Raw genomic sequence first — 21,683 nt, forward strand, 5'->3', positions numbered from 1 at the left:
CAGTGAAGTTGGGGGGCAGGTGAGGAGGCCCAAGGAGCCAGCGGTGACCACATGGTTTGTGCTGAGACCAGACTCTCCTTGGGTCTTCCTCCCTTGACCGCCAGACAGCAGCCCATGACGTCAAGCCTGGAGTCGGGGTGAGAGACTAATAACCACAATAATGAGAGTTGCTGCCAGTGTTCAAGAGCATTTGCCGCTTGCCAGGCGCTGGACTCACTGCTTCATAAGCCTGATCTCATTTCATCCTCATGATGATGACCCAGCAAGGAAGGCACTGCCCCATTTTACAGATGAGAAAATGGAAGCTCATTGGACATCCCAGGACACTTTGCAAAGGGCAGCATCTTTGGAGTGCAGTATTTTTCTGAGATAAGCTTCCTTCCCACAGCACGGCCTTTCCTTGGAGCCTGTGCCTTCATTCATTATGTGAGAGGCAATATTTATGGAGCTGAGGACACAGCAGTCAACAAAATAGGGGGAAATCCCAGACCCCATGGAGCTGATACCCTAATGGGGAAAACAAGCAATAAACACATAGGCAAATAGATAAATGATGAGTTCAGATAAGGATGAGTAACAGGAAGACAGTAAGTCAGGAAGATGTGGGTGGGTGAGGGGAGGAGGTAGTGCCCTGAATTTCAATGTCAGTGGAAACCTTCCTGACGTTGAGCTGAGAGCAAAAGGAGTGAGCCCCCTGAAGATCTGGGAAGGGTGTCCCGGCAGAGGGAACAGCACCTGCAAAGTGCAAGTGCAAAGGCCCTGAGGCTGGAATGAGCTTGTCACCTTCAGGGAACAGAAAGAAAGGCAGTGCAGCTTGAGTGGAGTGAGCAGGAGAGGGAGGGGTTGATGAGGCTGTGGAGCGGCCTGGGATGGGACCAAGGACGGGTTTGGGTGGGCAATGGTGGGGGCGGGTAGAGGACTCCCCTGGAAGGGCTCATCTGGGTGTCAGCTCTGGGGTTGCAGGGAGGGCGTATCCAAAGGAAGAGAGAAGACAGGATCTCAGCCCAAATTTATCTCTTCTACTCCACTTGACTTCTCTCTCTTGCTCTCTCTTTCTTGTCACATGTGGAGGCTGGATCCCTTGGGAAAATGAGGCCCGGGCTTGAATCTACAGGCCCTTGGAATGACAGGGGCACCCTCCTGACCTCCTGGAGATCTTGACACGGAGCAGAGGACAGAGACAGACAGCCCTGAGAGTCAAGCCCTCATAGCCTCTGCCCTGCCTCTAACTTGCTGTGTGACCTGGGGCTTGTCTCTGCCTGTCTCTGGGCCTCCCTTTTCTCCTCTGTTTGAGGAGGGGGCTGGTCTGGCTCCACTCTTTTCCAGCAGTCTGTCCTTGGGCAAGCTATTTAATCCCCTGTGCCTCAGTCTCCTCATCTGTGCAATGAGGACGGCCCAGTCCCCAGGGTTATGATGAGGATTAAATGTGCAGTGACTGGTGCGCAGTAACTGCTAGGAATGACTATTATTACTATATTTTACCATTCTATTGCTATTGTTATTGTTGCTATTAATATTAATGCAGATCCTTTCTGAGGCCCCTTCCAGCTTTCAGACTGACCTGGTTGTTGCATATACCTCCACACCTCAGCCAGTGTCAAGGGACAGTGCTCACCTACCTCACTGATGTTCTGCCTGGAGTTGGGGTGGGGAATGGGGCTTGACCTCCTCTCCACGAGAGGGACCCAGTCCCTCCCTTCCTGCTCCAGCCTTGCCACTCTCCTTGCCCAACTCCCTTCTGCTGGGACCCAAGATTGTTTCCACCATGAGGAGCAGTCAGGACCAGAAATCATCCCTGAGGCCTAAAGGACTATTCAGGCCAATTTCTTGAGAGCCTGGAGGGAGCAGGGAGGAAGTGAAGATGAGCCCCAAGCCCAGCTTTGCCTCCGGGAGGTCTTAGTCAGGGCCCAGGGGACCAGGTTCCCCACATTCTCTGAGCTTCCCTGCCCCCACCCTGGCTGCAGTCCCATCCTCCCATCCTTCCCTCCCCTTTCCTGAAGGGATGCTCCTTCTCTCCCCTGGGTCTTGCCCCAGCCCCACTGCAGAGCAGCAACTTGGGCTGGTCTCTTGATGCCTCGCTTGATTAAAATGCAGAAGGCACCTCTGTCCAAAAAATGCGACTAGACCCTAATGGCTCCCAGTCTTCTTGGCTGAGTGGCCACCGGCTTCTGGCTGCCCTCACCCAGCACTGGAAGGGGCTTACCGACAAGGGAGCAGAGGCCAGAGTGGATCACAAGCCAGGCTTCAGACTCCTGGCTCAGTGCTCAGGTTGGGTGGGGATGGAGGCTGTGAATGGAGGGGTTGTGAGCGGAGGGTGTGAGCGGAGGGTGTGAGCGGAGGGTGTGAGCGGAGGGTGAGGTGGGCAGCCCATGGGTCACTCCCGGGCTTCAGTTTCTCCATCTGCAGAATGGGGATGAGAAAGTAAGATTTCATGCTTAGAACCTTACCTGACCCACTGCCAGCGTCGATAAATCCTCCATAAGACTTCAGCCCTCAGACTCCTGCTGTCCCCTCATCTTGGCCATTTCACCACCTCCATAGACCCAGCTCTCAATCAGGCACTTGGGGCCACAGCGCAGGGAGGGGCTGCCGAGGGCCGGCCCTCTTCACAGCTCTCCCAGCTCAGCAGCCGCCAGGGGATCAGAACGCCTCCGCCCGTTTCAATTGAGCCTCCTCTGTGTATTAGGCACAGTGCCACCTACTCTCTCTCTTATTCTGACAAAACAATGACTGATTCAGTGAAGGAAGTTCTAGAAGGGTGTAAAGCAGAGTTAAAATCCTGTCAGTCGGCCCGCTCACGGCCCCCTTCCCGCCCCCACCAACTCTGTGCGCACAGACCCCACCCCTCCGCTGTTCCCAGCGCACGCTGCCCCGAAGCCCCTTTGACCAGCGCACAGCGGGGTTGGGACGGAGTTCCGGCAGCGCAGGAGCCCTGTGTCAGGCTTTTCCATCACGGTGTAGTTTGCCGCAGTGTGGCTGGGCCGCGGTCAGTGGGGCCAGTGCCCCTGGTGGACCTCTGGGCTGCAGCCCAGCTCCGTACACTGGTGAAAGGGCTGCAGGGTCAGCCCTCGTTCGTGCCTCTTTATCCACACGGGCGCCGTTTCTCTAAGGCAGATCCCTGGACCCCAGGCTGACGTGCTCTTAACGCGTGCGGGCGGGTACCGTCAAATCCCACCTCCCCAGCAGGCTGCTCTAGACTGGCACACTCACTCGCCCAGCCTGTGTGTGAGGGTGACTGTCGCCCCCACCCCTCCACCCTGGAAGGCCCCAGCCTCCCTGCCTCTCTGGTCTCCTCCTTAGCTTCAAGGTGACTGGAGGTCCAGCATCCTCTCTCGGCTGTGCTGTTGACGCTCGTCTCTCAGTCAGCCATCATGGGTTGAGACCAGTGTTCATCTCCATCTCAGGTGACACTGTCACAGGCGCCCACAGGAGTCGGAGGTCAGTGGAGAAGAGGTTTGGGTCCATAGAAGTGGTGTAGGGAGCGCTTTGGAGTGGGGATTCTGGAGCCAGGTGGCCTGGGGTTCAAATCCTGGCTATGCCCATTGCTGGCTGTGTGACTTTGGGCAAGTTATTCAACATCTCTGAGCTTCAGCTGGGTCATCAGAAAAGCCAAGTTAGTAGGAGCATCTAGCTCTGATGGTTGTTGTGAAGAGTTAGTACATACACGGTGCTCACAACAGTGCTGGGCACATTAGCTGTTGCTATTGGGGCACCTACAGTACAGGAATGAAATGTGGAGGGGTATCAGGAGACAAGAACAGTTACTGTTTATTGAGCGCTGATGGGCCGAGTGCTTTGTATGAACTGGCTTATTTAATCCTTACAGCGACAGGAACCCAAAGCTCTGAGAGGTAATGGGACGTGCAGCCTGGAACTGGAAACCCACCTCCTGCTGCTCTCAGGACCCCTGTTCAGGTCCTGGTGGGGAGGGTGGCTGGTGTGAGGGTGGCCTGGCCTGGCTGGAAAGTGGGATTTCCAGGGCTGGAGCCCAGTCCAGAGCTTGAGCCTTGATGAGGAACAGATGCGCACACAGAGTGCGGGCCCCGCCCACACTCCGCTGCAGCCCGGGGTGGGCGGTGGTAATGGCTTCCAGATGGGCTCCGCTCCGAGCAGTACCTTAAGTGACTCGGTCTGGGTCTCTGCGGGGCAAGACTGCAGTCCTCCTCCCTGGCTCTTAGCCCCTCTGGTCCTGGTAGATACCTGACAACGTACCTTGGTTTGGGCCAGGTGACCTCAGGAATGTTGGTCCTGCTCAGAGCCTCAGTTTCTCCTTCTGAGAAGCAGGCATTCTCCCTCAGCAATCATTCTCCATCACGCCGGCCTGGCAGGGATGTCCTGTGCTGGGAAACCTGAGGAGGAGCATGAGAGGGTTTCCCAAACTGTGAAGGGCTGTGCACCTGGGGCAGAATCTGCCAGACCGAGCACCCCTGGAAAAGTAGGGACATTGAGTTTGGCTTTTATTTTCTATTCATACTTATTTTCTGAATGTATAATTCATAGCCATAGTACAAAATCTCGAAGGTACAAAAGGAAGGGGACATAGTGAAAAGTGAGTCTCTCTCCCACCCCCGTCCTCCAGACACCCAGACTCTCCTTCCCCAAGGCAACCCTGTCACCAATTTCTTGTGACTCTGCCCAGAGATATTTTATGTACTTGTAAGGAAATACACGGGGTTCTTTTTTTTTACCCAGTGATGGCAGACTTCACACACTATTCTGCACTGTCCTTTTGTTATCTAAAACTCCCTCTAGAGGTCTTTCTACATGCTCCATGAAGAGCACCTCCTTCCTTTTGACGCCTGACCAAGGTGACAGTCAAAGTATCATACAACTATTTAGCATGGACATTGACAAATTGGAATGGATTCCAGCAGTGCACAGCCCCTACACCTGTACGGTGTTGGTGGCTAGTGCCAGCTCTGAGTCTGCATAGTGTTTTCATTGCATGAGTGTGTCAACATGTACTCAACCCGTCTTCAAGTGATGGGCACTTAGGCTGTTTCCAATATTTTACTTTTTCAGTCAAGTTTGCAATTGCATTGAATATCCACTTTATACATTTGCATTCTGCATCCATATGTAAAAAAAATTATTTTAACCTATACCTCACACCATACACAAGAATTAAACTTGAAATGGGCCATAGATCTAAATGTCAAACTTAAACCCATAAAATATCCAGACAAAAAGTAGGAGAAAATCTTTGTGAACTTGGGTTAGACAAGGATTTTTTAGACAAGACACAAACAGCATGAATCAGAAAAAAAAAAAAAAAGTTTGACTTAATCAAAATTAAAAACTTCTCTTCTAATGGCACTGTTAAGAAAATGAAAATACAAGCCACGGATTGGGAGAAAATATTTGCAAAAGTAATATCTGATAAAAGACTTGTATCCAGAATGTATATATAAAGAGCTTGCACAACTGGATAATGAGAAAACAAATAATCCAGTAAAAATGGGCAAAAGATTGAAAAAGATACTTCACCAAAATATAGATATTGATGGCAAATAAGCACATGAAAAGACACTCAATATCATCAGTCATCGGTGAAATGCAAATGAAAGCCACAATGAGATACCACTACACACCTATTAGCATGGCTAAAATTAAAAATACCACCAATGCCAAGGGCTGATGAGGGTACATAGCAACTGGAACTTGGGAAAACAATGTGGCAGTTCCTTATAAAATTAAACCTACAATTACCATAGGACCCAGCAATACTACCCAAACTTGATATCTACCCAAGAGAAATTAAAATTGTGAAAAAATCATACACAAATAGTTATAGCAGCTTTTCTCATAATCACCCCAAACTGGAAACAATGGTCCTCCAACCGTGAATGGATAAAAAAATGGAATACTACTCGGCATGAAAAAGGAATGAACTGTTGATACAAGCAAAAATACAGATGAGTCTCACAGGCAAGATGTGGGGTGAAAGAAACCAGACTTAAAAAGCTATATACTTCGTGATTTCACTTCCATGACCTTCTGGAAAAGGCAAACCAAATGGACAGAGAACAATCCAATTAGTGTCTTCCCCGGGGTGGGTGGGGGAGGGGGGAGGAGATGAACTGAAAAGGGGCAGGAAAGAACTTTCTGGGGTGATGAAACAGTTCTACATCCTGATTGTTGTGGTGGTTACATGACTATCTGTTGTTAAAACGCAATAAACTTTACATCTCAAAGGGATGAATTTTATTACTGGAATAAATTATATTCCAACAAAACAGTAATAAATTCAATATTGAATAGTTTAGTACTGAAAAATATTTAAGGAGACCATACATATGTTTGTAAACTTAATAAGTACTTCCAAATGCCCCACAGAGATAGAGGTCGTACTGGTTTGTTTACTCTCCTAGTGTGAGTGAGGGCAGGGCTCTGAAGGGCAGTAGGGGGTGGGAAGCGGGGGTTCATTGATCAGACGAGGCTGTGTTCTGGGGCTTTAGGGCCATGGCTGGACGCTGATCTGCTGCAACCCATGGATGGCACAGGCAGTGGCTGCTGACTCAGAGCTGAGTCAGACCCAGGCCTTACCCTCATGGGGCTCCCAGTCTAGGGGCGAGACAGACACATAGAGCAAGGAACCTCACCGGGAAGTCGGAGCAGAGCTGATGGGAGAGGCACCTGGCCTGCCTGGGGGGCTGTCAGGAAGGCTTCCAGGAGGAGGCAGATCAGAGCTGAAACCTCTAGGATGATGGCGTTAGCTAGGCGAAGAGGAGGGGGAAGGGGGCTGCAGGCAGAGAGCACAGCTGTGTGAAGGAGGTGAGGGGTAAGATCGGGGTGGGGCCTTTCAGAGCCTGGTTCAAAAATTCTGCAGCCACCGGCTACTCATTCTGTCTTGCGGTCAGGTTCCTCATTTGGAGAATGGGGCCGTTACCCAGCCTCCGAAAGTGGGCAAGATGATTCAAGAGAATATGTGTAAAGTGACTGATGTACAGTTAGGTCTGCAACAGTGATGGGGGGAAGAGGAGGAAGAGGGGCATTTGGGGGTCTGGAGGAGGGGGAGAAGTGGGAAGTCTGGTGGCAGCCTTTTGAAACTGGGTCAGAATCCAGGTGAGGGGGAAGATGTAAAGAGGTCAAGAATTAGATAAACAAGATCCTTTAAATCACGATAAAGGCTATGAAGAAAAATTTCAAAGGTACTAAGTAGAGAATGACTTGTTTGGGGGGGGCATGGTATTTTGATAAGAGTATCAGGGAAGGCCTCTTTGAAGAGGTGCCATTTGAACTGAGAGACTCAGAGGAAGAGAAGGAGCCAGCCATGTGGAGATCTAGAGGGAGAGCATTCCAGGCAGAGAGGTTAGCAAGTGCAAAGTCCCTGAGGCCAGAATGAGATTGGTGTGTTTAAGGAACAAAGGAAACCAGTGTGGTTTAAGTGGGCAAGGACAAGAGGGCAGGAGACAAGGTCAGAGGGGGCATGGGGGCTGATTAGGTTGTGCCTTGTGGCTGCCGTGAGCTTGTTTGTACCAGCCCTGGCATAGCGCAAGGGGCCCTCCGGATCCTTGTTCCTGGTTGGCTCCTGGTCTCTTGCTTCCTCCTCTGTTCTTGTCAACGTCAATGGACACGTTGGCCGTCCCTAGATCCCTCCGGTGCCCCTCCACCCGCCCCGCTCATCCAGTAGTGAGGCCCACCCTCCCCGCACCCTCTTTTCATAGGCTCCTTGATCCTCTTGCCTGTTGTTGAGTTAACACAGCCATCGCCCCTGACCACAGTCCCGCAAGATCATCAAGGAACCAGCAAACATTCATTGACTGAGTGGGCGATGAATGCATTGTTGCCATTGTTAGAGAGGTGGCCCAAGGCAGGGCTCCACCTTCTACTTCCTAGGCACCTGAGCCTCAATTGTATGACCTGTAAAATGGGGGAGAATGTAGCAAACAAGTGTGTGAATAAATGCTCGTAAACCTCAGTAGTAATCACAGAAATGCAGGTTAAATGGTAAGAGGCACATCCCCTCTGCCTATACCTACCCGACTGGCAAAAATTAGGAAGTCAGGAACTCTCAAGATAGTGAGGGTGTGGGAGATGGGAGTTTCATGTTCTGCTGGCATTTGGACTGGTGCAGTACCTAGGGACAGTAAGCAGGAGAGACCCAGCCACCCTTCTCCTGAGTATAAAACCCAGAGAGATTCTCCCGCAGGCCTAGGAGGGGACACTAAGAGGCGATGGGTCTCTCTCCTGTGCTCAGACGTGAAGAAGGGGGCAGTCAATGATAACCTACGTCTGAGGCCAGGGTAAGTGAGGTGCAGGGGTGCAGCTAAGAAACACCAGGTGGATGAGGGGGAAAAAGAAGATAGAAATCTGTAGCACGAGGCCATTTCTGTAAATGAAAAACCACACAAACCACAAAACATCCCCATGTGGTTCACAAGGATTCATGAGTATTCAAGGACACAGACCGGACTCATGAGAGTGGGTGCCTGTGTGGGAGGGGAAGAGGAAGGGCAGGAACATCAAGAGGGAAATTAAAAAGAAAGAGAGGGGTTTGCAGGAATCGAGAATGATTAATGCAACTTCCTCGGCACCCACACTGTAAAAAAAAATGAAAAAGAAGATAAAATGGGCGTGATGGAAGGATGGCCATAGCAACACCTTCCTGCAACGAGATAAAGCGGGCAGGGTACTCAGCGCGGTGCTGGCACTTAGTCAAGCTTCATAGGTGTGAGCTTTCCAGCCACTGGCCCTAGAAGTCGGGGCCTTGCTCCTCTGTCTTCCTGGGCGGTGCTGCCCTCTCGTGGCCAAAACAGTTATAGGACTCAGGCCACTTCCAGGGTATCAGACAAAGGGTGTGGAAAGAGGGAAGGAGGAGGGCGTCACAAGAGGCAGGGGACTTCCAGTTGGGGAAGGATGGATCCAGTGAGGCTTCCTGGAGGAGGAGCATGTATGCTGAAGGAGAGATACTATTTGGAGTCTGGGATATTGATGAGCGAATGAAAGATTGTATGGAGTTATATTATCAAAAGCTACCATCACTAAGCCCTTCTGTGTGTCAGGACTTTACATACCTGATATCATTTTATCCTCTACCACCCTGGCAATGGGTGTTACTGCTTTTGGCTTCATTTGCAGCTGTGGAAAGGGAGACTCAGGGGTCAAAGTGACACGCCCAGGGTCCTGCAGCCTGCCGGGCACAGAGCTGGGATCCGCACCCAGGTCTGTGTAACTTGCTGGTATGTTCAATCATCCCCACTTCAGGGTGGATCAAAGAACTCAGTGAGCCCAGGCATAATTCACTCCTGAATCTTGGTATCTGAAAAACTCCTTAGCAGAATTTCACACCAGGTTTGCACAAGTAATGGAAATGGAACCCTCAGAGACAGGGGGAAGCTCGTTGTGGGCTGGTGTGCAGGGGTTCGCCTCGGAAGCTGGCTCTCGCTCTTTGGCAGGCAGCTGGAGAGCCCACACTTGTGGGTGAAAGGTGGGGCCTCACCCTCTGAACTCAAGGACGTGTCTCCAAGACACTGTCTGAAAAATGCTTCATTTCAGAACGTATGTCAAAGCCATTTGAATTTTTATTAGGAGTATTTAAAGACCAGTTTGCAAAATGTCTCCAAAGTATTTCATTTTTATTTTTTGGACTTGGTAATATATTCCCATATCTTAAAAGTCAAAAGGAACAAAAGAGAAAAGCAAGTCTCCTTTCCATGCCCTTCAACCCCAGCCCTGGTGCACACTGCACACTGTTGTGCAACTGGCCTTTCCTGGGTAACAATGTATCTTGGGATTGCTCCAGGCCAGCACACCATCCGCTTCCTCAGGCTTCTCCGCTGCGTGGCATTCCATCACAAGCTCTGCGATTATATGGTAAACAGATCTCCTAGAGATGTTCAGGATGTTTTCACATTTTTGTGATCACACACAGGCTGCAGGGAACAGCCGTGTACCATGTACACTTGTCACTTTGCATGTGAACGAGGCTAATTAGAGGATAAATCACTAGAAGTGGGTTGCTGGGTCGGGGACACGCGCATTGTAATTTTGATAGAGGTCGTCAACTCTCTTCTGTAGAGGCTGGGCCATGTCCTCCCCTGAGGAAGGTAGGAGAGATCCCCAGAGGCTCGCCCACAGCCTGCCTGAGGCCCTGTGGTTTGAAATTCTGGCTCTTGACCAATCAGATAGGTGAAAAATAGTAGCTCTGTGAAATTTTATTGTCATTTAATTTGAGTGAGGTGGACCATCTTTTCCAGTGTGTAGGTAAGAGCCATTTGGAATTCCTGTTCTGGATGAATGTTTTTGCCGTAAGGGAGCAATGATGAGTGGGACATGCCTCCATGGGTGTCTGTGCATGAATGAAGTGGCCGCCTGGTGGAGGGCAAAAGTCTGAGTTCCCATTCCACTACTTACTTTCTGAGCCTCAGATTCCTTGTCTGTAAAAAAGAGGAATAATAATAAAATCTACTTCAGAGGGCTCTAGGAACCTAGGATGAATTTAAGTTTTTAATGTTAAGTGCCTGGCACAGTTCCTGGCTCAGACTTAGTGCATAAGAAATGTTAGTTGAGTGAATAAACAAAATATATGTCATAATAAAAAATTTATTATGGACACCAAGGGGGGAAACCTGCGGTGGGGTGGGGATGGTGGTGTGCTGAATTGGGCGATTGGGATTGATATGTATACAGTGATGTGTATAAAATTGATGACTGATTAAAAAAAAAAGGAAAAAAAAATTTATTGAGTATTTACTGTGTATATAAACCCTTGCTCATATATTAACTTATTGCTCATATATTAACTTATTAACTTATTTAAACCTCACAGTGACAACAGGAGGGATACTCTTATTTTCCCCTTTTACAGATGAGGAAACTGAGGCACAGAGAGTACAGGGTCTTGCCTGAAGGCTCATAACTTGCCTGAAGGTCAGAGATGGAGATGGGATTTGTGGCCTTGCCATCTGCCCCTCCACCCTAGGAGAAAGGAGCCACTGTCAACCCCTGCTCCTGTTGTCTATTGCTACAAAACCTCCCAACTTTAGAGGCGGAAAGCAACAACCATTTTATTGTGCTCATGAGTTCTGAGGATCAGAGTCCAGACAGGGCAGAGCGGGCCCGGCTTATCTCTGCTGGGGCCTTGGCTAGGAGGATTCTACAGCTGGGGCTGGAAAGGCCAGGGCTGGCAGACCCACTCCGGAGATGGCTTCTTTACCGGCAGGTCTGGCTGGATGATCTATTCTGCCTTGTGGGTGGCAGGTTGAATGGAAAAGCACTTCTACAGGTGAGGCTGGGAGTCATGGACGGCAGGGTAGGGAGCCAGCAGACCCCAAGGCTGTGTCCCCCTGTTCCAGGGTCTGACAGCCTAAGAGGCTTAGAAAGTCTAGGCCCCTCTGCACCTGCTGTTTCCTCAAGCTGGGACCCTCCTCACCCATCTCATTCACACTCCCTCATTCTTCAGTTCCCAGCTTGGCTCTCTGGTGCTGGGGGTGGAGCTCCCTGATCCCCATAGGCTGTAGGCAGATTTGCTGTCCCTTCTCCTATATCCCGTCCCCTGTGCGGGGCCTTATCACACCATTGTACTGACTTGTCCACAGAGTGACAGCTCCAGGGACAAGGTCTGGGTCCTTATCACCAGCACCCAGCACAGTCCCAGGCACTTTATACATATTTATTGAGTGGATGAAGAGATGAGATCAATGACTTTTGAATGACTTTAACTTGAGCCTCAATTTCCTCTTCTATAAGTTGGCTTTCAGGGATGCTGTGAAGGTGGCAGGAAATAAAGGATGTGAAAATGTACGTGCATAGGAAGCAGTCAGAAAAATGGGAGTTAGTATACTGAGGAGAGAAAAGCGAGGAAAATGAGATACTGCCCCTAAAGCACTTAGCAGTGTCTGGCATTATTAGTCATCATTATCATTATTACTATTATTTTTGTTATTATAAGAATGCACATTTCCTGAGCCAGAGGGACCATATAGGATGGTTTTCATATACGTGGAAAAGGAGTTATATGAAGCTCCACGAGTGGGGGGCGGGGGCGCTGTGTGTCTTGGCAGGAGGACCATAATTGCCGCCATCATGGAGACTGGCTATGGGATGTTGGGCGGGGGTTCTCCGCTAGGTCGGTTTCCCCTCTGTGCAAGAAATGGCCTGGGCCCTGGACTTCTGAGGTCTGACCCTCTCCGCGGTGCTGCGAACGCCAGTCATCCGAAGCCACCATCGCAAGCGGTGTTGTTCGGTTATGAGCCTGTTCCTGGTTGGGTGACGCCCTCTAGTGACAGGACGTGGGTAGGACAGGCACCGTGGTGCCCCGTCAAGCAGGTGCGGAGTGAGCCCAGGCGGATGCGGAGCCGGGGCGAGAGGGCCTTAGCGGGCCTAGCTGGAGTGGGCCGCTGGAGGGGTCAGGCGGGAGCTCCTAAATCTGGGCTAAGCTGTTAGTTCTCTCCCACTGGGGTAGCATCCGGAGGGGCCAGAAGCCGGAACCTCCCCCGTACTCTGCCTGACAGTCCTCTCTTGCTGGGTGGCCCCATCAGTTTCTGAGTTTGGCCTCTAAGAGGTGGTTACCTGGGAGGGTCTCCTTCCCAGTAAGGGGCCTAAATCCCCAGGAGAATGTGGGAGAGGCTGGGATTGGTAAGGATTAGGAGCTGGGGGTCAGGGAAACATCTGAGATCCAAAGGTTATAGGAGGGGCTTAGGCTCTGAAGAAACTTTATCTCCTAATTTGAAAACATTTAGAAAAAAATCTTGTCCACAGCCCCCAACTGGGGCAGAGGACCAGGCCCCCTGAGGCAAAGAACATGGCCAGGGGATTGCAGGACTGGAACTTTCCATTCCTATCTTTGTGTCTTAGAATTGTGGAATTTAGAACATTCAGCATCCTAGAATTTGAATCTTATCAGAAAACTCCATTTAGAATATAAACTTTGTAGAATCAGATTATTGAGCCTTGAGGTCAGAATCAAAAGTGCAGCCCCCTCAAATTTAGACCCAGTGATCTGGGACTGGAAGTCATCTGAGAGCTGCCCTCTCCCCTGATCTTGTCTTGGAATGAACGTTTGCTCTCACTGTCTGTTCCTAATTTGTTCACAATTAGTAAGTCTGGGCGGAGCCCTGAAATCTGAATTTTTAGGAAGCACCCAGAGGATGCTCTTGGGCCACCCAGGTTGGGCAATGGATTTAATCCAGTTATGCCTCCTCTTCATCCACCAAACGGGGGCACCGAGGCCCAGAAAGAGGAAATGATTTGGCCTTGACCCCGCAGATTGCCAGTGACAGGCTGGGACTTGGACCTGTGCCTCCCAGTGCTGAGGCCCCTCTCACCAGCAGCCCAGGAAGTTTAGACGGCTCTGTGGAATTGTCACACCTCCTAGGTGTCCCTGACCCCTCAGACATGTCATATAGCACACAGATAGGTTCCTGGGGTCTCTCCTGTAATCTTGGGGCTGAAAGGCACAGGAGTGGGGGGAGCACAGGGTTGCTCTCTTCTGCCTCTGGCCGAGCCCCCTTCTTTTTTTAAATTTATCTATTTATTTATTTTTGGCTGTGTTGGGTCTCCGTTTCTGTGCGAGGGCTTCCTCTAGTTGTGGCAAGCGGGGGCCACTCTTCATCGCGGTGCACGGGCCTCTCACTATCGCGGCCTCTCTTGTTGCGGAGCACAGAGTCCAGACGCGCAGGCTCAGTAGTTGTGGCTCACGGGCCTAGTTGCTCCGCGGCATGTGGGATCTTCCCAAACCAGGGCTCGAACCCGTGTCCCCTGCATTAGCAGGCAGATTCTCAACCACTGCGCCACCAGGGAAGCCCCCCAAGCCCCCTTCTTACAGGAGGCCTGGAGGGGCTGAGGGCCCAATTCTCCTCTCCCCCCACGCCCCCCACCCAGTCCCTGGCACACCCTGGCCCTCTTGGCCCCGGGCATTCCAGAGAAAACCACCCCACATCATTTAGATTCGGCTACTCCAAACTCATCAGCATCATGATTTCGTAACACCTGCTTGATGCCCAAGAAGCATTTGCGAGTTTCTTTCTTTTCACTTTATTAAAAAAAAAAAAAAAATAGTGGGGTATTGAAACAACAACAACAGAGCATTTCAGAGGCACAAACTTTTGCAGAACAGAAGCTGGTGGCCTGGCCAGGCAAGGGGCTCTTGCTGACCTCAGGGAGGTGAGAGGGGGATTGAGGCCTGGGAAAGGGCAGGTTCCTCAGAATCTGTTGGAGGCAGTGCTAGGGGATCCCCATGCACCAGGCGGAGGGAGGCCTGAGGGTGGGCGCTGTCTCGGGTGGGGATGTGCTACTGCATCACCTTTAGCCTCTCCTCCAGCCAGCTGACAGCCCCAATTCCCGGGCCCCTGGGGTCTCACGCTCTCCCTGGTCCTGGCTGCTGGAAACGCCAATGTGAATTGGGAGCACCGCTTCCTGGGAGTCAGGGGAGCAAAGGAAGAAGGAGGCACTTGATGGCGGGACGACAGGCAGTGAGGAGACGCCTCCTCCTGCTCTTCCGCCTGGTGTGCGGGGGTCGCAGGCTGGGGTCTCGGGGTGCTGTGGGTGAGTGGGGGAATCTTTCCCTGCTCCTGATCCGACAACTTCCTTCCTCACCTCCCCAAGGGCTCCCGAAGTTTCCTCTCAGCTCTGGGTGTGCTGAGCGGGGCAACCAACAGGTGGAAGGCACAGCCCCTGGGTTCCCTGTGTGACCTTGGGCAAGTCCCTTCTCAGGCCTGAGTTTCCCCAGCGGTACAACAGGCAGGAGGAGCCAGGGGCGAACAGAGTGGCCTGGATGATCTCAACGTTCCTTTCAGCCTCCATGGCCTCGTCTAGGATGGGCTGGTGGTTCCTCCAGGGATGACAGCCCCACCTGATGCAGGACATGGGTGTACCGTGGGCTCAGGAAGCAGGGGCCAGGGAACTGTGAGAGGGAGGGTGCTGAGGGAGCACTGATGAGGGCAGCAGGCAGTTCCCAGGAGGGTGACTCTGTGCCACAGGTGGGCACGGGGCTGGTTGACCAGCCAGAGGCCCTGTCGTGGCTCCTCCGTGAGGAGACATCTTATCAAGTCCCAGCTGGGGCATCAGGAAGCCCTGAGACTCTTCCAGGCGGTTCCCAGGGGAGCTGGTGGCTGAGGGCTGTGGAAATGCCTCCAGGGATTGGCCAGAGCTGGAGGCACCCACAGCTCCGGGTTCTGGGGTCTCCTCTGGAGCAGAAGCGGGTCTCTCAGGACTCAGTAAGCCTGCCTGGGCTGTGGCCTGGGCCCTGCTCTTAGAAACACCTTGTCTGCAAAGGGGTCAGGGAGGGTCCGGGAAAGGCCTAGAAAAAGATGTTTGCTTTCTTTAAGGAGGAGACAGAGAGCGAGGGGGGTGAGGGGTGGAGTGCACAGGAGTCGGTCTCTGTCTTAGTGCATGTGTGTCGGGGGGAGGGACGCAGTGAAGAAGAGAAGAAAAACAGGTGGAAAGAAAAAGATAAAAGGAAAGAGAGAAAGAAGAGAAAGCAGGGGAGGGAGAAGGGGAAAACAGAAGTGGAAGAAATGCAGGAAATAAAAGAAAAAAAGAGAGGAGAGGTAGGTGAGAAACAAAGAGAAGAGAGAAAGAAGAAGCAGCAGCAAGAAAACGAGGGGCGCGAGAGAAAGCTCGCGGCTGCTGGCGGTCTGGCCGCGGGCGGCGCGCCTAGGCGGGCGCTGGGCGGGGCCTCCCTTCCCCCCTGCCGTCCAGCTTCCGGTCCTTGCGCGGGCGCCGATCTTTCCCGCTCTTCTTCTGGCTGGGGTTACTCTCTGCAACGAGAGCGCGGGGCGTTGTTGTTGAGCCCATCCTGACAGACGAGGGTGCCCCCCACTCCCCGCAGCAGGCTCGGAATGTCATGGGGGTGCTGACCCGACAATCCCTCCTTTTCGGAGTTGGGACGGCAGCATCACTTACCCCAAACCGGACACTCCCCTCAGTTCCTCGGCGGGGGGCGGGGAGGGCGCTGACCTGCTGAGCACCACCCATGCTGGGCATCTGCCCCAACAGGCCTGGAGGTCCACTGTTGGGACCCCAGTTGGGACTTAGGGTGGCCTCGAGGGGGCGCCCATGACACTCCCACGTGCACCCACTGCGCGGTTTACAGGGCTCTTCGCTGGAGACTCAACACCTCTCACCTGGGTCCCGGCACCAACCTTCCCACTCAGCTTGGGCCCAGCTCTGCCCTCCGAACGGCAACAGTAACGTCAGCACTTAGCTGACGCTCCCGCTGAGTACGTCACCCTCACAACAGCTGGCAAGCAGGCGCAGGCCCACTGCCCCATCTGATGCCGTCACCGGGGTCTGTACCTCACCCAGTTCCCACCGTGGGGAGTGGATGCAAACCCCAGACCTGCCTCGGGATCCTGACCCCATTGCGCCCCACTCCCCATGCCCCGTGGAGCTGGGGTGAGTTTCTAACACAAACATCTTATCAAGTCCCATTTCTCAGGTGAGGTGACTGAGGCCCAGGGGGGGCCTCGCTTAACTCAGTGGCACAGCCTGGGCTGGAGTTCTGGGCATCACTTTCAAGTGACTCCTCACTCACTTGGAGGAAAAGACCACGTTGTCTCTGTGGCCTCCCCCCCACCCGCCCCAGCCCCCTTGCTCACACCGTCCTGGCCACTGGCAGGTTCATGCCACCTCCACACCTTTGCACTGGCTTTGCCCTCCGCCTGGAATGCTCTTCCCGTTGTTTTTTGTCATTATTATTATCAACAGGTGAGAAGACTGAGGCATGGTTGGGAGCAGGGCCAGCCCTAAATTTCTGTTTTAAAAGTGTCTCCACATCCAGGCCATTTTCACCCATCGTTGGCCCAATACTCTTCTCCCACAGGAGCCGTGTGCCCCCTTGAACATGAAGAAACCGAGGCTCAGGGAACCACTTCCCAAGGTCACAGGGTGAGGCAGTTAGAGAGCTGGGAGTGGCAAGGGGAGGGCAATTTTATTACCTGAGTATCAGCTGTGTGCCTGCCTCCTCTGGAGTCAGGGCTCCTCCCTTCTCAGGGTAGACTCAGGGTCATCCCCTGAGACCTGGCTGCCTGCTCTGGGGCCCCCTACACCCACTCCTGGGCCCTTCAGGGGCGCTGAAGCCAGGCGCCCCTCTAGGCTCTCGCTGACTGTGTCAGCCCTCAGGGGAGGAAAGCATCTGGGGGATGGGGTGGGGGGCTGCCTGAGGGGCCCTTGCCAGCTGTGAAGGTGGGAAATGGGGTGAGAGGCTTTGGGTCCCCACCCCTTCCCTAGGCCTGCCTACCCACCCACCCTGCCATCCACAAGTGTTGACTGAGCACCTACTATGTGCCGGGCCCTGTTCTAGGTGCTAAAGAGGGAGCTGGAAATAAAGCAAAGAACTTGCTTTCACTGGAGGTCCCACTCTATCGAGGAAGACAGACATTAAACAAGTAAAGAATGTGCATGATCTTTTCAGGAAGATTTAAGAGCTGTCACGTGATATGATGGAAAGTGACTCTTGGTTGGGGGAAGCTCATGGAAGGCTCTCTGAGGAGGGACATTTGAGCAGATGCCGCAGGGAGCCCACAGCAGGGCTGTTGTGAGGATTAAAGGCATCATATTTCCAAAGCACTTAGCACAGTGCCCAGCATGTGATCAGCGCTTTATGAATGTTTGCTGCTGTTGCTATTGTTGTTATTATTCTTACTGTTATTATCTGGGGGAACAGCTGTCCTCTCTCAATCCCTCCACAGCCAATCAGCCACTAGCTCTCAGATGCCATGAGAGATGTGGCCATAGTGCTACAGAGACCTGTCCATCTGTGTGGGTGCTTCCTCAGGTCTGGGGTCTCTTAGTTTCTCTGGTCCCATCGCAAAGTCATCCTCTGTCCCCAGCTGCCCACTATGGCCCTGAGGGGCCTCCATCTCTGTTATCTGCACTCCCAACCCAGACACCACAAGCCCTTCTGAAACCAGGGGTGCCCCTGGGTTTGAGTCCTGACTCCACCCTGACCCAGTGAGCCCCAGGTGACCTGGCTCCAGGGCCCTCACCCTTACCGTGGCTGTAGATTCTTCTTTGCACACAGACCTATGTTTGAATTTCAGGTCCACCCTTCCCTAGCTGTGTGACCCTTGAGCAAGTGGCTCAACCTCTCTGGGCCTTAATCTCCTCATTGGTAAAACTAGAATAATAACAATACCCACCTCATAGTGTCATTGTGCAGATTAAATGACTTAATGAATGTAGAGAATTATCACAGTGCCCTGTGCATAGTAGGTGCACAGTTAACATTAGCTAATGCCACATTATTACTACTCACTGTTTACATCTTACCCACACACTCTGCGGCCTCTCTTCTATTTAAATCAGTGGTTCTTCATAGCCCCTGGGGTATTCTGGAACTCTGCGGTGATCTCAGTTGTTACAACGAAGGGGGTCCCAGGGGCATTCAGTGGAAGGGGATGGGGGGGTGCTGCGTGGGACAGTCCCCCAGGAAGAAGGCCCCATCCCAGCCAGTTCTCTAATGGCTGCGCCAGCCTCACGCAGGGACCTCAGAGTTGAACTCTGTCTCGTGTGTGAATGCCAAGTGTTTGCGAACACTTGTCCCATTACTGAATATTCTAGGGCTGCCAGCGTGGTGTCAATCGAGAAGTCAGACAGTTTTGTTGGACTTTACTAAGAGCTGGTCGCCATTTGGGAATTTGCGTCTCTTATGGCAACACAGCCGTGCATGAGGCCCTGACTGTGGATGGCTACCACTTTCACCGTGATTTGACTTCGGTCAGTACTCTCTGGTGTGTTGGGCCCAAGCGCTGCCATAATGAAATTTCTTTTATTTCTCTTTTATAGTTAGGCACCATACTGATTTTTTAAAAAAAGACCAGTGCAAGTGGGTCACATCATCCATGACTTTGTTTCAGAGTGTAAAGAGGGTGTCCCAAGTCCTTTGACAGGAGGTGTCAGTCTGAAAGGGTCGCAAACTCCCGCTGGAAAGGGCAAGCTTGATCTTCCCAAGGGGTCTGGGACTGACCCCAGTAGGAGGACACCAGAGGGGGCAATGCTCAAGGCACAGAAAGGTGTGGCTAGTGGGGGGCTTTCAGGCAGCCTTACAGGGACTCTTTGTGGGGGCTGTGTCCCAAGGCCACTCAGAGCCACCCTGGGCCCTGCCTGCTGCTGCCCCCCCGTGCCCAGCCTGGTGCTCACCTCCTGGGCAGGGCCTCCGAATGGGACATTGTCTTGACTCAGACAGCACCTGGCAGGTGGCTGGCTCCTCCCGCCCGGCCCGGCCGGCCTCCCGCAGGCGGGTCTCCAGGCCCCAGGCTGAGCCGCAGGTCTTCCCGTTGTGTGTGCAGGAGCTCCAGCTGCCCCAGGGGCCCAGCTCACACTCCTCTGTGAGGTGGAGAGACAGACAGACAGATGGGGTCAGCCGGCAGTGAGTGTTCCTCAGATCAAGGGCAGGGTCTGAGCGGTTCAGTTCCCTGAAGACACCATCTCCTCATGCAAAGGAGTCACAGGCTATTACAAGGAGCAGAGGGGGACGTTTAAGCAGCTATTTGTAAGAGCCTGGGATGAGAGCTGTACTAGAGCAAGCACAGGCTGCTGCGGGCCAGAAGCCTGAGGGACCGGTTGTGTGGCTTTAAAGGGGTAGGCTTCCCTGAGGAGGTGACAAAGGAGCTAAAGGGAGAGAGGGCTTCTTCATCAGGTGGTGATGGAAGGAAGTGCATGCGGGGTAGCTGTGCACAGCCCGGGGGCCTGGCCACCCTGTGTGAGGGACGAGGAAGCTACACTGGGGGTGGAGTGAAGGTTCAGGAGGGGAGGGGCAGGAGATGAGGCTACAAGGTCAGCTGGGAGGCCCTGGGGCCAGGACCTGGATTTTGAACTTGATCGTGTGCATTTGATCAGCTGTACGAGGTGGGAGCTACACTGTGCTGTTGTGAGGAAAAATGAAGTCATGGACATAAAAGGTCTTAGTAGGGAGAAATTTTCAAAATATATGAACATATATAGTATTCTTTCACATTTGATTCTTTTAAGAGTCCCTGAAAGGTAGGCAGAGAATAGGGCAGCTATTAATACCCCATTTTGCAGATTAGGACACTGAGGTCTAGAGCAGGTGAGGGGCTTGCTAAGGGAACAGAGAAGGAGCTCACAAAACAGAACTGCAAGTGTTTAAGATCTAGTTGGGCCCAGAAACCAGCTCTCCAGACCTTAGAATGATGGTCCTTCACAGATGCATTCATTTGGGAAGCAAAGACTGAGCACCTACTGTGTGCACATGCTGTGCTGGGTGCTGAGGTGCAGCAGGGACAAGACAGACCTTGCCGGTCTGTCTGCTGGTCTTGGGTCTGCCTCCCAGAGTTCACTGTCTAGAGTGGTCAGGCTGGAAGGCAGGGTGCTCTTACAGTGATGGGGAAAAACAGGCAGCTGTGGGAGACCAGAGGGTCCCAGCCTGGGTGACCTGGAAGGCTTCCTGGAGGAGGAGACTCCTGATCTGAGTCTTGAAGTAGGGGTGGGGAGGTCAGCCAGGCTCAGGGAGGGGCAGGAGGGAGAAGAGCTCCAGGTGAAAGGAATAACCCTAACAAAATCCCCAGTGTGACACTGCCCTCCATGGGGAAGTTGGAGCACGGACTCAAATGGAGAAGGAAAAAAATGATAGGGGTGGAGAGGTGGCAGATGGGGACCAGACTGCCCATAGCCTGGGGGCTCTACCTGAGGACAATGGGAGCCACTGAAGGGCCTTGAGCAGAAGAGAAGCCTGATCAGATTGTCATTTTGAAATAATCACTCTTGCTTCTGGAATGAGCCAGCTGGGCTAGAGGCAGTGAGACCAGAGGCAGGCAGGTAGGCAAGAGGCTGTGGCCAAGATCCCAGCAATGGGCAGAGGGTGGGGAGAAAGGGATGTGTGGGGATGGGGTGGGGAAAAGGGGGAAGGAGGGGTGGGGCAGGTTTGGGAGCTTTATTCTGTTTCATTTTCCCCAGAGTTCTTTTTACCACCTAACATCTGTATTTATTTTTGTGTGTCTTCTGTCTCCCCACTAAAATGTCACGTCTATAAGGGCAGAAGTTTGTGTGTTTTGTTCACTGATATGTCCCCAGCAACTCTGAAAGTGCCTGGAGCGTAGAAGATGCTCTAGTAAATATTTCCTGAGTGAAAGAACGAGATTGGATTGGATGTAGGGTGAGAGAGAAGAGCCCACAGTGATGGCCGGAGCTGGTTATTGATGGAGGAAGCCCAGAGGAAGCACCAGGCTGGGGATGGGGAGGGAGGGAAGGAGGCATCCATAGAGCAGGTGAGGATGTGAGTCTGCTGCCCACGGAGAAATGCAGCTGAGGACAGTGAGTTAGGAGCCATCAGCTTTTGGAACGACCGTGAACATGTGCCCAGAGAGAACGTATAGGCAGAGATATGTGATTTAGGTGAGAACACTGGAGAATAGCCTTGTGTAAGGACAGATCACAGAAGAGGGGCTCACACAGGAGTCTAAAAAGGAGTGGTGGGAAAACAGAACAGTAATGACAGCTAATATGATGTGTAATAATAATGACATGTATTGAGCATTTGCTGTGTTAGTTACTGTATTAAGTACTTTAAATTGTATTAATTTACCCCTTACAACAACCCTCCCCCATGAAGTAGGTTCTATGTTCTATTGTAATTTTTTTAACATTTGGAGAAACTGAGGGACAGAGAGCTTAACTGACTTGCTCAAGGTCACTAATGGGTGAATTTTAGAGCTAGCATTTGAACCCAGGCCTTATTCCAAAATCAATGCTCCTCTTCTGTGCTCTGTGGCCTCTCTTGG

At 52.3% G+C, this 21,683-nt stretch overlaps 1 protein-coding gene across 1 annotated transcript in view; it reads right to left on the minus strand.

Annotated features, from left to right (window-relative positions):
- Window positions 1–15,597: 15,597 nt before the first annotated feature.
- The window catches only part of RSPO4 (R-spondin 4), a 39,095-nt gene continuing 33,009 nt past the window's right edge, over window positions 15,598–21,683 (minus strand). The window contains exons 4-5 of the mRNA XM_059898667.1: window positions 19,084–19,269; window positions 15,598–15,701 (exon numbers count right to left, since the gene is read on the minus strand). Coding sequence (XP_059754650.1) covers window positions 15,598–15,701; window positions 19,084–19,269 — 290 coding nt within the window. The remainder of the gene's footprint in view (window positions 15,702–19,083; window positions 19,270–21,683) is intronic.

The sequence above is a fragment of the Balaenoptera ricei genome, chromosome 15 (genome assembly GCF_028023285.1).
Source record: "Balaenoptera ricei isolate mBalRic1 chromosome 15, mBalRic1.hap2, whole genome shotgun sequence".
In the NCBI taxonomy this organism is placed as follows: domain Eukaryota; kingdom Metazoa; phylum Chordata; class Mammalia; order Artiodactyla; family Balaenopteridae; genus Balaenoptera; species Balaenoptera ricei.